Source organism: Helicoverpa armigera, chromosome 7 (assembly GCF_030705265.1).
Source record: "Helicoverpa armigera isolate CAAS_96S chromosome 7, ASM3070526v1, whole genome shotgun sequence".
Lineage (NCBI taxonomy): Eukaryota > Metazoa > Arthropoda > Insecta > Lepidoptera > Noctuidae > Helicoverpa > Helicoverpa armigera.
The window spans coordinates 1,701,397-1,716,888 of record NC_087126.1 but is presented as its reverse complement, the minus strand read 5'-3'; the positions used below and the strand labels follow the sequence as shown (position 1 = coordinate 1,716,888).

At 36.9% G+C, this 15,492-nt stretch overlaps 3 protein-coding genes across 4 annotated transcripts in view; 2 read left to right on the top strand and 1 right to left on the bottom strand.

The window, feature by feature from the left end:
• The window catches only part of LOC110376071 (sine oculis-binding protein homolog), a 33,338-nt gene extending 26,901 nt beyond the window's left edge, over positions 1-6,437 (top strand). For both annotated transcript variants that reach the window (XM_021334415.3, XM_021334414.3), the window contains 2 exons: positions 4,386-4,567; positions 4,946-6,437. In XM_021334415.3, the coding sequence (XP_021190090.3) occupies positions 4,386-4,567; positions 4,946-6,235 (1,472 nt within the window). In that variant the 3' untranslated portion in view covers positions 6,236-6,437. The remainder of the gene's footprint in view (positions 1-4,385; positions 4,568-4,945) is intronic.
• Positions 6,438-6,933: 496 nt separating this feature from the next.
• LOC110376070 (guanine nucleotide-binding protein subunit beta-like protein 1) lies at positions 6,934-9,298 on the bottom strand. The gene is made up of 2 exons (XM_021334413.3): positions 9,017-9,298; positions 6,934-8,417 (listed from the first exon to the last, which is right to left on the bottom strand). Exons 1-2 carry the CDS (start codon positions 9,164-9,166, stop codon positions 7,602-7,604), a joined length of 966 nt encoding a protein of 321 aa, XP_021190088.3. The 5' UTR covers positions 9,167-9,298; the 3' UTR covers positions 6,934-7,601.
• Positions 9,299-10,176: 878 nt separating this feature from the next.
• Positions 10,177-15,492, top strand: part of LOC110376090 (exostosin-2) — a 37,525-nt gene continuing 32,209 nt past the window's right edge. Inside the window, exons 1-2 of the mRNA XM_021334444.3 lie at positions 10,177-10,885; positions 11,481-12,237. Of these exons, the coding sequence (XP_021190119.2) occupies positions 10,350-10,885; positions 11,481-12,237 (1,293 nt within the window). The 5' untranslated portion in view covers positions 10,177-10,349. The remainder of the gene's footprint in view (positions 10,886-11,480; positions 12,238-15,492) is intronic.

The window sequence follows — 15,492 nt, the reverse complement described above, 5'->3', positions numbered from 1 at the left end:
GGCACATGAAAACAGTTTTGCGTTTCGTGGTTTTGCTCACTCTCAAATCAAACAGACAATGCCACTATCATAATTCCCTCAGAGCTCTTATAAGTATTTCAGTTAGAAATAAAATATAAACACCTAAGAACTAATATCTATGATCAACACAAAGCAAAGCATATCGTGACTAAACTTCTCAAGTTCTCATTCTTCAAGGTAAAGCGAGCTTAATTGACCGTGTAAATCAAGGTAATAGACTTGCTACCGGCTATTTCTATCTATTACGTATTAATATCATATCAAATAAATACGAATTGAATTTCTTAGAACGCGAACCCTCTTCCCGGTGCAGCTGTACTTCTACGAATAGATGTGTTTCCAAACGCACCCCTCGCGAGCTTTCACGATAAAAACGGCGGCAAAATGAAACTCGCTGCGTGATGCCACAGATAGTAATCTAATTCCTACATTCAGTATAATAAACTCATTTTCTCGGAACTCCTTCTGTTTACGAGGTGTGATACGGATATTATATCGATAATTTTTAGTAATGGTACCACGAAACACGATAAAGATCGCTGAGCAAGAAATGGACAGAATACAGAAAGCTTTGTATGTAGTGTAGGTACATATATCGATGTTAGCAAACGTACATTATTTACAAATTTGATACCGCAAAGCCGGTTTACTATTCCTAATGAACGCCCCGCGAATACGTAGTATAAACAGGTACCGATGTAGGTGTGCCGCAAGTGAAAATGTAGAACTTTGTGGTTAAATTGTGATGATTAGGAATGTATAACGTTACAATATAGTGTTACATAGAACTAAACACACGCTTCAATTTGGAACGGAATAGCACTACGTTGAGATATTCTAAGGAATTTAGGCCATGGCTTAATTAGAAGAAGATAAGGAGGTACCCACCTAGCCTACTAAAAATAAATCGTGTATCTAGGTGCCCTGAAGAAAATTTAACAATACATATCTTTTTATCTGAATTCAGAAACCATCTAAGACAATTTCTCTAACTAAATAAATCAATGAAGTCAATGTTCGATGTTTTCGATAGAAAATGCGTCGTCATATCAAACGGAAGGATTTATTTAGCAAACTTTAATTACTTAGTACATAATATGTACTCTTGTAGTACCTACATATAGAGGTGGTATCGTTTCTAACAATTTATAACATTCTACTGACCATTGTCCGTAATGACTCTCAATTACAAGGAAATCAAAGTAAAACCATTAGTTTTCCATTTCATAATCGTAGGTTTGGTAAAAAGGTAAATTAATAAGGGCAGTAAAGTATAACAAGCTATCATTTACCCGCCCTGTGTAAGGTTATAAACGAATCGCAGTAATGAGAAAGCCAGTGTACAGTTTCGCGCGTTTTTTCTATTCAATATCATTCGCAAATTAATAATAATTGGAGATGGATACCCGAGCCACGACTGAAGAGCAGTTTTTATTATTCACCAACAACATGATATTCACAGTTGCAACTTTTATTTCAATTAGCCCATTTTCCGGTAATTTTTTATAGGATAATGGATGCCAGTCGGTTGTTTCTTTTTTACTGAGTTTTTTTTTCGATTGCCAGGAAATGTTCATTAGCAAGAAGGCACATTTGTGTATTTTATAAAACTTATTCTTTTATTGAATTCCAAGAATTATTCCTATAAAATAATTGAGTTTTTACAATGAACGCCTGATGAATTTTGACGGCAACCTTTCAGTAGAGATTTACATCACTGTTTTTCAGGTTTTTTTAAGTCTTATCTTATTTTATGATTAAACAAATGATTGGAGTCATTAAAGATAGCCTTTTGGTATCACTATTAAGTGTAAACTGTCAATGATCTTCATTAATCATTGCTAAATTAGGAGTTGAATAGTTTTATGCAAATAGGTTCATAGTTTTTCGTTAACACGGTAAAATATGAACAGTTTTTCCACAAAATACATAGGTACAGAAGTCAATCTCATGTATGTACTTCACTTTTCATGCCTAAACTCGGCGGTCGCGCTAGGGTCGTCAACTTTTTATGCGCATAAAACTAACGTGGTAGTGGTACTCGTATCTAATTATTTGATTTATTGTTGAGAATAAAACAGGAAAAATGAAATATAAACCAATAATAATAAAATATTTAATGTGGCATACATGAGGTTAATAAACACTTTCAACGGAAATTCGTTTGAACGAGATACCGAACTTTTTCAGAAACCGCAATTTATAATTTTGTTATTCATACATATACTTATAGGTACTTACTTATTACTCTTTACTTGCGAAAAAAATATTTTTGTATGTAATGGGTTGGTACAGTCCCTGATCTAAGCTTGCTTCTACCTACAGAAACCTTGATTTGCGAGTTTTATTTCGTCTACCTTACAACATACTCTCGCCATGAATTATCAACTCCTACTACTTAGTAATAATCTTTGAGGGTAGGTTGGGCGGTTCGCCTGGGCCGACACTAGCAAAACTTATTACGGCATTGGGCCAGAGGCCGCCAGGGCGCTTACCTACCCACCTAACTGTACCTACCTACTGCGTTTATTAAAAGAACCATCGAAATATGAGAAAATAAGTAGGTCCATACTATAGGTAATACGGCAGGCTAAAAAACGACAGTTCACTGTTTATTGTTGTATTAAAACAACCGTCCACTGAACAATTACATATAATACGACTTTTTTTGTTATAGATAGTTCAACTCAGATTTGCGCGCGGCCCTATGTGTGCGTCGGCTTGTAAATATACAACTTTCATTCGTGTGACAGTGACGTCGTCCGAGGATGACGTGTTCTTATCGCTTTTTGTTATGGGTACAGTCGTTTACGAAAATGTCTAGTTCTTCACGGAGAAAATGTTTCAAAGGAGTCAGGTAGCGTTTCAAAAAATGAAACATTCAAGGCTTTTTATTATAACATTTTACAGTTTTTCATTATTTTCTCATACGTCTTTTCAAATTGACATTGACAGTGTCTAAGAAATAAATGACGTGAAATATCTAAGATGAATTAAATACTCCTTACATATTTTCTAGCTCGGGGTACGCGGACAATAAATAAAAGTGTGGACTAAGAATGTAAAAAAAAACGTAATCGTGTATAATAATGTAAACAAAATGTGTGGGGAATTTTAAAAAATTATATTGCTTCGCATAATGTCGACCAAAATAAGACGGAATTAATGAAACTCATAAATGAACGTTTAAATCAAATTGATTAAGGGATGTGGGGTAATACTTGTCGACATGTACAAAAGAATAAAGAAGAATACTATAGACATTTTGACATGGAGTCAGAATTTATAATTCACCTTGGAAAGTAGCGAATCCAAAAATTCATCATTTGATTTTTCAAGTAGCGATTCAGAATCGTTATAAAAAGATTAACACTAAATTACGTTATAACTATTTTTCTTAAACACCTGTATACAACCCCGAAATAACTGTATTTGTACCTGACTGTACCTCTTGTCACGCACACAAAGTCACTGTATATGTACAAGGATTACCCACACAAAAGGCCGCGCGCACAACTGAGTTGAACTTACTATACTCCATTATTACTTTTTCTTTTGTTATTAAAATTAAAAATATTACAGTCAAATTACAGTTAGGTAGGTATCAAAACGCGTGCACATTTATCTACCTTGTGTGTGACGCGCGTATCTCAAGAAAACGGCAGCCCCGCTCGCACTGTTTTGAGTTGTTTTGAGACAGCGCGTCTGTGAACACGCACACATAGACACCTAAGTCTGCGTGACTCGAACGCGCTTTATATGTAGATTGACTTCTGTACCTATGTATTTTGTGGTTTTTCTTTTTGCAGCGAATTTGTCCGCATGGTCTTAGAGTAGGTATATGCCGCTTTAATAGGAAAATAATTATAACTTGAGAAGTAGGTAAACACTCGATGTGTAATCGGGAAGAATTCATTAACAAAAATAAAGTATTTATCGAAAAAAAAAAACATGTTTACACATAGGTTTTTCAGATAAATCTACGTTTAATAGGCAGAAACATGAAGTTATATGATATTTTTAATTCCGGGAGGTGGTTTTCTAAATACCATGGAATCACAGGAACCAATTCTTTCCTAGAACCGTATTTTATTTTTAACTTTTATCTAAGGCTGTACTGTACAATTGTAAATAAGATACTCTCGTTCTTGCTAAAGCTTTAAAGCTTCTTGCGTTTTCTTTTGTGAAGCCTGGTAAAGCCCAAGCCACATACGCCTTGTTTATGGTTGTCACTCCAAATTGTATGTGCCTCTTTACAGGCAATGGCAATTGTATGTAGGTACTCTATGTAGGGATAAACCTACTTTTAAACAGAATCTTCTATGTATTTTCGCTTATTTCATAAAAGTCTTTTCCTTTTTCAGCAGACGAATGCTCGTGGTGCAACAAGAGTCTGCCGAGCGAGGGTTCAGCGCTGCAGCACGCGGGCGCCACATTTTGTTCGGAGCTGTGCTTCAGCCAATCACGGCGCGCCAACTTCAAGCGAGCGAAGACCTGTGATTGGTGCAGGCATGTCAGACACACTGTGGCTTACGTCGATTTCCAGGTGAGGATCGTTTTTTTTCGAGATGTATTCGAGTATGGTGGGACTGAACGACTCCCGTACCTAAAGATGTTTAAAAATCTTCCTAGTTACAGCAAATACGTTTCCGCATACTAGTTGATACTAGGCAGCCCTTTTGATATAATAAAACTAGCTTCTGGCAGCGGTTTCACCCGCATCTCGTGGGCATTCATTCATTCTAGCCTTCCTCGATAAGTGGGCTATCTAACACTGAAAGAATTTTTCAAATCGGACCAGTACTTCCTGAGGTTAGCGCGTTCAAGCAAACAAACAAACTCTTTAGCTTTATAATATTAATATAGATAAAATTACATTTATTACCTACTTCAGAGATAATAAGACTAAGTTCTCAATTTTCAGGACGGCGCGACACAGCTTCAATTCTGCTCCGACAAATGCCTAAACCAATACAAGATGCACATCTTCTGCCGCGAGACGCAAGCTCACCTCGATCTCAACCCGCATTTAGTCAACGCGTCATCATCATCCAACCTCATCACCCCGGAGCTCTGGCTCAAGAACTGCAAGAGCCGGTCAGCATCACCAACATCAGAACGTTCAGGGTCGCCCAACCCAGATAATGTTCCCACCAAAACCACAAACATAGAAAAGACAGAAGCACAAAAGACGCAAAACAGATCTCCGCTTCCTCTAATTACTATTGCACCAACTGCAAAGCTGATGAAGCAAAAACGGCCTTCCGATGAGGCATTATCAGTTCAGAAATCACCAGAAGCAAAAAAAGACGTTAGGAACACTAAAATGAATTTGCGCAAACGAAGAACGTCGAAGTGTTCGGCCACGGTCACATCGCAAACTGTGAGGCAACGGACGTCAACTCCGAAAGCGCAAGACTTGCGCATGTGCAGTCCCTCTGACGGATCTTCACCAGCATCCACAGCAGGGAATGTCATTCACTCGCCGCCGCACCCCATCAACACACACCCACCTCCTCCGCCGTTTCCACCAAATCCGATGTTCAGCATGCCACCTCCAATGTTCTTAGACAATCATGATCCGCGGCACCCACATGGTATGTTCCCACCGCGATTAAACTTCATGCCTCGTCCAGGCTTTCCTATGGAGCGGCCCCGACACCCTGGCCTCCCACCGCCGTTGAACTTCCCCACGCCTATCGGCCAGGCCCCACCGGTCACGGTATTAGTCCCTTACCCGGTTATCTTACCAATACCGCTCCCCATTCCGATACCGATACCGTTTTCTGCATTCGTGCAGGCTCACTGCGCGACGAAAGTTAAGACCGAAACCAAACCAGACACAGCAGAAGTAGAAGAACCTTTAGACTTCACAATGAATAGTGATAAAAACAAGAGAGATGAGGAAGTGTCGGGATGTGCGAGTGAATCGCCCTCGGAGCCTGCAGTAGACAAGAGTCCGGTAGGCGAACAAAACAACGACCGACTCGAGGAAGACAAAATGGAAACAGAAATTAATGAGACTGGAAATCCGGAACAGACTTTGCCAAAATTCAAAATAACTAGACTCGGAAATAAAATGGCGAAAATAGTTGCCAAGAGTAGAGAGCCATCAGAATCCACAAGGCCACTGCGGAAACGGCGGAGACTGGTGGAAGTGTCCACCGACGACGAAGCGCTCATTCCAAAGACGAGGAAAATAGTAGAAGTTTAGATAATCCAAATAATCTCATTATTCTCTGATACATATCACAAACGCATGATAATCCGAACAGAGTTCATTATACTTTCAGGTTGCTAGTCTTTAGTTGTAAGATGCTATTAAAATTTTGTCTTAGGTATTAGGGCGCACTGTAAATGTGATATTAGTAACTTATTACTTCAATGTATGTAAAATAAAAATTATTACTACTCTATCTGTTTATTTTATTAGCCTGTCTATTATATGATAACTAATCCGTAAACGGAAATTATTTAAGGCTATCGTGCAAGACCTATCGGTATTATTGTGAAGGTGAAGAATGAGCCTTTCATTAATAAGATAGTAATCTGAAAAACAATGCAGGGGGCTATTACTTAATATTCGTAAATGAGCCATTAATAAAATTTCTAAGGGAAATGGAAAAAATTAATGAACATATTCATTTAAGGGGCTGAGCGATAAATGAATCGGCGTTTTCATGGCTGCAATAATACATAGAAAACCTTACTAAAAACTGCAGCCGGATTGTGACTGACACTTCTTAGCAACCACCTTGGCAAGGCATTACTATGTGTCGTCATATCAGACAATCTGAAAAACAGATGTTTCAATTCACAGAAAAACAATGAATCATTCATGAATGTAGATTCAGGTGTAAGAGACATGATGAAATTCACATACTTAGGCAATAGAAATAAAAGTAAATCGTTAATTTCATGGGCTTTTAATGTCTTGACTTAAAATCATCGCTAAAAACCAATAATGGAAAATATTGATTGCTATACTTTAACAACATGTTCTTACTAACTAACAGCTAGGCCACATGATGCGAAATGCGCGCCTCTATATTCAGAAATTTGTACATTTTTGAGATCCAATTATAATTAACATTATTGCATTCATAAAAAATTATATCTTCAAATAATTAAAGCGTCTTCGGATGATTCACATTAAATGCGTCATATAACAATTAAAGGCAATACTGGCATTGTTTCACTGATACTTCTGTGCAGAAGTGGCCACGGGATATTTGGAACTTTAGCGATTTGTCAACAAGGAGTCTGTATCGCCGCGCTCAAGCCAACCTGTCGCATCCTGGACTGTTGTATGAGTAGACCTTTATAAACATTATTCTAAATAAGCAAAGTAAATTTAGATATCTCTGTATATATTTGACTACATTTAAGCCTATTTATAATAGTGTACTCATGCGAGACCAGCAAGATTAACAGGCCAGATGCAGTAACACCCGAAAAAGTACTTTGGCCAATACATTCTAAGTTTGACTAGAATGCTGTTGTAAGTATACATATTTTCGAATTTACCGCAATCTGAGCTTGGGAATATTCTAAAAACTACTATAAAAAAGTTAAATGCTTTACTGCTTGTTGTTATACAAATCCCAGAGTGTAATAGCACCATCAAGTCCGCCAGCCGCCATTATCTTGGCATTCCAGAAAGAGACCTTCTCAGTTGAGTAGACAACATCCTGAATAGCTTGCTTATGCTCAGTGAGCACAACCAGAGGTCGAAGAGAGAACCAAGAGAAGATGCGGATATGGCTGTCCCAGCCCCCCGAAGCAAATACCTTGCCATCAGACCGGGACTGAACTTTATTTATACCTGGGTTTTTAATTGTTATATCCATTTTGTGGGCCAAGCTTAAGTCTTTTCTCCCTATACTAAAGATCTGTATCACATTTGAGGCATTGCCGATCATGCCTCGTTGCTGCTCCAGGTGGAAATCAACAGACATGGGACACTCTGCGGTCTTCAGTTTGCTGATACATTGACTAGTGTTGAGATCCCACAGGAGGAGCCATCCTGCTTCGTAGCCGGCCAGCAGGCAGGGCTGGTCACAAGGAAACTCCACATATTTTAAGCACATCGGGTCTCCGAGCTTAAGTGATGCGTCCGGATCCAAACTTCCTACTTTTTCACCGGAAAAGTTGTAAATGTGAATTTTTGAATCCTTGTCAGGTACATAGAGTGTTTCGAGTTTTGTGTTGGCGTCAAAACGGCAGAAACCAGGGTAATCATTGTCGATAAGTGCGTCTTCCTCATAGCCGCTGTTTGTTAAACTAAAAACTTTGAACTTGCCGCCCTTCTCCTGAGTGATGAGGTGGTTATTCGTGTGGATGAGGTGAAGAATGGGAGCTTGACCAACTTGAATCTTTTGTTGCACACGATTGGTCTGAAATCACAAAACGTTTTTATTATTATGAGCTTGTCACACCTTTGGAAAAGAAAGTACATCAAAGCTTTTCTGTTTGTTTTGATTCCAATTAAAAGCCACTAAGAAAAAGCAGACTTCTGAAAATTAACTATAAGATTTTAGTCAATAATATACATCCACCTATTCCCACCTAAAATAAAAAGCTTTAAAACATGTATATTAAAAAGGTTATATTAGGTACTAAGACTTTTATTCTATTTATATCTTACCAATCATTAGATAGAGATTAGATCGACTAAAATTTATTAGAGCGACTAAATTAATATGCAGATGAGGCAAAACAAACTATGTACCTACCTCCAAAGAAAAATAATAAAACACGTTAAAATAAACTGTTTATCATAGTGCCAAGTGAAAAGACAGTCAGTGACCTAATAAAATAGAGTAAGTGCGTATGTGATTTGATTTGGCAGACGATCCGCTCAATTGTAGGTCGCGAATCGAGGGTAGTAAACAAAAATGTCGCGCATTTAATGGAAGCTATAGGACACGTCATTAACGCCTTCTGCGTACTTCATATGCTGAATAATATGTTTGGAATATAAACATGATCTTACCTGAAGGTTGTATGCATAAACATAGCCGTTTTTTGAGCCGGCCAGTAACCTCTCGAGACCGCCAGGCAAAAAGCTAAATGCCAACGAATAAACAGGAACGTTATCCACATTCCTGATCGTATAAACTGGGTCTGGAGGTAATAGAGCCATTTCTGGTCAAGCTCGGAACGAAATTATTTGTCGGAATTGGTAAAATAAAATAATAACAAAATTAATCAAGCCATCAGAAACTCAACCACAACTACGCACAACACAAAACTGACAGAAAAACAAAAAAGTTCACCTCGTAACAATTGGTTGCGTTCGAAACCAACTTTCAAAATATATTGAAAAATATTTCGACTTGTAAGCAATTAGGATTCTTTTGAACTAACAACTTTATCTTGTAACAATAAACGGTTTTACAAATTAAATAAAAATAAAAACTGCCTATGAGCAACTTCGTTTTGAACGCACGTAAAGCAGAATAATTTGATGTCACTATTTTTTATCTATGGCCCCTCAGAAACTCTAGTGCTGTTCATACCGATTATCAAAATCGATTATATTGTTGGATTATTGATAATACTGAATTTGTATGTTATTTTCTTATTTTATTTTATAATTTTTAGTCTGCCCATGGAAAGTCTTTTATTCTGAATAATGTTATGGGTCTGAATAAAACTAAACTATTAATAAAATAAAAATCATTTAGCGAACTTATTGAGGGATTACAGTCTACTTACGACTTATGTATACTTTTGTAAAATCAACCATGTTGTCGCTTTCACTTTTAGATTCTCAGGGTAACTCATTCATTGGGAGTCACACAAGACACACACACCTTAGCATTTAATTAACTATAGTTTAGCCTTAGAACATTTTCTTATTATTAGATAGTAGATATCAATACTTGCACGTTAAAACTATAACGATTCAACACATACAGAGAAATCTGTATATCTCCATGATGGGAGATCATAGAAAGAAACAAAATATTAAATAATTGAATATGTTAAAAAAGAGAGCAACATTGAACAGATTAAAAAAAAAAAGTATTCAACATACTATTTTATGGATAAATGTTATTTATCTATCTATGTCATAATCACCTTTTAATATTTCATGCAACACGATTACTACATCGTTTCTAATTATATCGATTACATTCACAACACTGGCAGTCTGCCAGCAGCCTGTCATGTCAATCACTTCACTGCGTCAGTTTCTCTTCGCAAGCAGTATTATCGTGTTTTATACTTTGATGGATTTTTGAATGAGAATTAATTGATTGTACCTAATAATGGGTGCCATATATAAATTAAGGAGATTAATTTAATCCTCGAAATTACAAATGGCTGCGGAGTCGCTCCTGAAAACGGGCAAGCATTCGAAGTATACATCGTATAGGAAAATCTTGTATCATAGGTTTTTCGTCGGCCTACTCTTGTTTATAGTGATATCCTTAGTGTTTACTGTGGTGTTTAACGCGTTTTCCGGTAGTTCGCCGCGGATAGATGTGTATCAAGCTGTGAATTTAGAATCGACAAGTGCTGAAGTGGTGAAAATCAGCAGTAGTGCTCTGGAAGCTGAGCCTCGTGTGGCAAACTGCACATACTGGGACTGTGTCGATGTGTACAGATGCGGGAAAGGCGGGCACAACAAGATAACAATATACATATATCCATTAAAAGACTATCAGACTGAAAATGGGAATTCTATATCACAATTTTCTAAAGAATTTTATATGATATTAAATACTATAAAACGTAGTAAATATTACACGCCGAACCCTGAGGAGGCGTGCCTGTTAGTACCTAGCATAGACACTCTGAATCAGCACAGTTTCTCAAGTAAACATGTGTCACAAGCGCTGCAGTCGCTGCCACAGTAAGTACATAGTAGATAAGCTTGTCTAGCTGACAGCAAACAGTTTCTTATTATACTCTATTTATAGACAATGAGGTTAAAAGTTACCATTTATGATCTATTCATCATCTATATTAATTATTATTGTTTACATCAAGTTGAATTATGACTCAGTAATTTATTCAGAATAGTTTTTTTTTTCTCAATGTTTAGAACATAAATATTATGTAGTTAATAAGACACCATATTGGTAGTAAACTATAGTTTAGTCTGTTGTTTTATAGTTGCTCAGACCTAGTTTTCTTAATGGTCTCTAAACCAACCACAAGGGAACATAAAAGGCTATAATTAAACCTTAAATAAATACCTAGCAACAATGGAATTCATCCCATTGTGAGGCGAACCAGGCTCATTGTTTTACAGAATTAACTGATTCTATTCACCCCACTGTAATTGGAAAGGAACAAAAAGTTTAACCTAAAGAAGTTCAAATTGTCACTCAAAGAACTTTATTACTTCCTATTACTGAATAAAAAAATTACTGCTGAATGCTTATAAACTTTTTACTAATGAAATAAACATAACTGCTGTCACAATAACATGTTTTATTCAACAGTTGGCAACACGGTGAAAACCACCTCATATTCAACATGCTGCCGGGTTCTGCACCCAACTACAACACAGTTGTGGACCTCAACACCAGCCGAGCCATTATAGCAGGAGCTGGCTTCAACACCTGGACTTTTAGACACAATTTTGATGTCTCCATACCAGTCTACAGTTCCGTTGCAGAGAAAATTGACAGCACACAACCAGAACAAAAGAAGTACCTTATTGTTTCTACGCAGCTCAATATACCACACAATTATTTAGAAGAATTACAGAATATTGCGTCTTCGTCCAATGATCTCTTGTTATTGGGCACCTGTAAGACTGACAAAACAGATTTCAGTAAACGGTGTGAATACACGACCGGTAGAGAATTTGATTACCCAAATGTGTTGAAGGACGGAATGTTCTGTTTAGTTATAAGAAGTGCAAGATTGACTCAAGCTGTCCTAATGGATATTTTAGCTTCTCAGTGTATACCAATAGTGATTGCGGACTCCGTAGTGATGCCTTTCAACTCTCATGTTGATTGGAATAAATTAGCTCTGTTCGTATCAGAGGATAATATAAGGAATTTGGTTAAAATAGTGCATTCAGTGAGTAAAGAGCGCCGCGGGGAGTTGTTTTGGCAGCTGAGATGGGCATTTGATAGATATTTTGCTAGCATAGTGAAGATAACAATGACTGCATTAGAGATAATAAATGAGAAAGTGTTTGCATTGGCCGCCAGGACATATGAGGAGTGGAATATGCCTGAACATTTGGTGAGAATAACTTTTACACTATTTCACACTTATCTACTCCATTTGAAACTCCATTATGTTAATGGTTTAATTGTACTGATGGTCAGTTAACTTTATTAGCATGACTCATTGTATGAATGTGCAACTTTTTACTTTGTGTTTAATGCCCTTCTGCAATGAGATACACGAATTTCATTATTTTGTTTCCGTCCATTTGCATAATCAAAATACGTAAACCATTAAAAATACAGGTCAAAAATATCTTGAGCAAGGATTCTATCTAAATCCGCTCCATTAAGCGTAAAAATGTAACAAATAAATAAACCGACACAGTTACTTTCACATTTATAAAATTAGTAAGGATTGCTGAAATTAAGATTATGTCTCGTTGACTTTGTGGGCGCTCAACCAACCGCGTAAACCCGCGCCTCGGAGGACTTGAAAATATGATCAAAAGTCCGCGACCGTGGAAAAATATACCCGTAAAAGTAACTTAAAAAATTGAGGCAATAATCCGCGAAAACTTCAGAATTCACAAGATAGAACTTTACTTAAAAAGCCATTACCGAATATTAAAAAACTACAGGGCCTAACCTGCGGGATGACTGTGCAAAAGTTCCGTTTCAATCCGTTCAGCGATCGCATTGAAAAAAATATCGTCGAGTCAGCTCTATTTTAGTCGGTTACCTGTCCTACAAATGTACTAAACGTATTCTATCAGTTTCAATCATGAATTTCGCGCAATTGTTCCATTTTTATTTTCAAAAGCTTCAGATTTCATTGTGTTATCTATTTATCTCTATAAAGTAAGTTAATGTTATAATGGACTGGTTTTCAGAATTTAATTTTGCGCAATAAAAACTCGCAGTAAAAAACAAACATAAACTTATTTATAATAGGAGCGTTATCTTCGCCGAGAGCTAGTAGGAATATTTTTATCAACAACGTTCTTTGTATACGAAAAGCATTTCAACATTACGTAAAAATAGCTTTACAATATGCACTGCACGTGGTATGTGACGTCATATGCAAATGCATTCGAGTCTGAAGGGGAGGAATGCAATCATCTCGATCTGCGCGTTAAGTAAAGTTTCGATCAACGTGCACACTGCAAAACTCTTGCTTAAAGCGCGACATTTTCATCTGCCACCGTGATTGGGTTCAGGTACTTGATCTCGTCTCAGAGCATTCTCAGAGGAATACCGAAATATATGTTACCTACGTAAAGTTCAGATAAGGTTGAATATCAGTTATTTTGGCATTCTCGGTGACATTAAAATTTCCAGCATGGCAATTAAAATCTTTGCATCAGTGACTCGACAACTCACAAAAATAGCCCCATCCTCATGCGATGCCGAGGAAAAATCTAGTCAAATACATGAATATTCAATATTTGCGCTTACGGCTTACCTTTTATTCGTACTTTGAAATCCTTGAAAAAGGTCAAGCGTCAACTAATTTGCATAGTGTGTGCTACGGACAGCTTTAATCTCACTTCAATGAGGGTTTTCTAAAATGGCGTCCACCAGGTGGCGCACTGAGTCGTCAGGTCCAGGTAACTGTCAAAGTGCTTATCTTTACTATGAATAGTGAACGATTTTAGTGGTTTTTTTATTTTATAATTAAAGCACTGCATTATTGTTTTACTATTGAGGTTGAGTAAATAAAAAAAACTAAATCATATTGTGTTAACAAATTTTTCAACTACCAGTGACTTTTGCACCCTCTCTCTTAGCTCAATTTTTAGTTCGGAAACCTTATTCTGACCGTAGTCCATAATAAAATCAATAACACTTCCAATATAACAGAATTTCAATAAACAATAAGTTCGGCACCTACAATTCCATACTATTTGACAGCTGTTTGGACCAGACGCATACGTGGCGCCACCCGGTGGCAGAAAAAATTTCAAAAACCCTCATTAAAATTTCTTTATACGTTTATTCGGATTTTGAAATAAAGCCGTTAATTTTTCGCGAAAATAACGCAGGTGATGTTTGAAATGGTTCTCACCTCAGCTTGGGGTGATTATTTTATTTTCATATGCTGTTAATTATTTATTGTTCAGATTTATTAGATATTTAATTTGAAAAACATGTGCGTAATAATCTATTTACGCACGCGCAGCAAAGATCTAAATTATTGCTTGGTACGCTCTAATTGCTTTTTATGCGCCAGTGCATAATAAAATCCAAGTAAGGTCTATCTGAGATGAGCAAAGCATGAAAAAATGCGTCGTAAGACCAAAATAAAAACTGCTCACATGTGACAAAAACTGTCGATCCCCTTGCAATGGCAAAAGCATATTCTACGGTTCATACGCCGAAGCTCACGTCAATTTAGTTCCATTGACGGTTCCTACGGAGATTGTCATCTATGGCTTAGTTGCTCGTTAGTATTGTGCATACCTACGGCACTATATATACGCAAATATATGACGATCCGGTTTTTGCAAAGTGACAGACTTATGTCCTAATTCGTCTACAAGGTACTGGGAATCTGGCTTATCCGATCGTTCTTAGAAAAGCGTGGTGGTTTTATTCCTTTCACAGTTTCTAGTCGTAAACAATAAATTTCGATATCCGTTTCTATATATAGATTTTATAGCTTTATTGTATGAATAATTTGCATATCTTGTTGGTCTCGTCGATATGCATTCGCAGCGAGTTTCATTTCCATATTGCAACTTCGAGACGTGTTTAAAATCTGGTTTGTATGACCTATTAATCTCGTCATCTGATAAAAAATCTCGACGCAGTACATGTCAGGTTCAGCCCCGGATCTTCAATTTTTTTTAGGCGGGGCAAAAACTGAAAAATGCCGCCCCGCGTACCTACCTACTTATGTTTATTTTCACCAACGAAAGTCACTTTTTTGGTAGGTAAATGACTTTAAAAAAAAGTGTCCAAATCATTGTAGGCTCAAACTGTTGGCCAGGTTTAAGTTATGAAAGTCGAGACAGAATAATGCAAATTGTAAAAATTTGCGCGAGCGAAAGTAGCGCGCAAATTTTTTAATTTTGGGACACAAAAAGTTAATAAATTTAAAAAAGCGCTGGAAACTAACAAGAAGTCGGAAGCGCAAACTTTGTTGTTTTTGAGGACTCCATAAATAATACAATGTGTCCCGGGGATAAGTGACCGCCCGAAATTATTTGAATTTTGTGCAAAATTAAGGATAATTTCCTTTATATTTGGGACTTACCGCCTTTGGTTTTTTTTTAATGATTTTTTTAATTTTTTTAGTAAATACTGTGACGTTCTGCAGTTTTTTTAA

Coding starts and splice junctions, on each gene's coding strand:
- LOC110376070 (XM_021334413.3), bottom strand. CDS start 9,166: ATGGCTCTATTACCTCCAGACCCAGTTTATACGATCAGGAATGTGGAT. Junction 8,418..9,016: donor TTTATGCATACAACCTTCAG/GTAAGATCATGT, acceptor TTGTGATTTCAG/ACCAATCGTGTGCAACAAAA.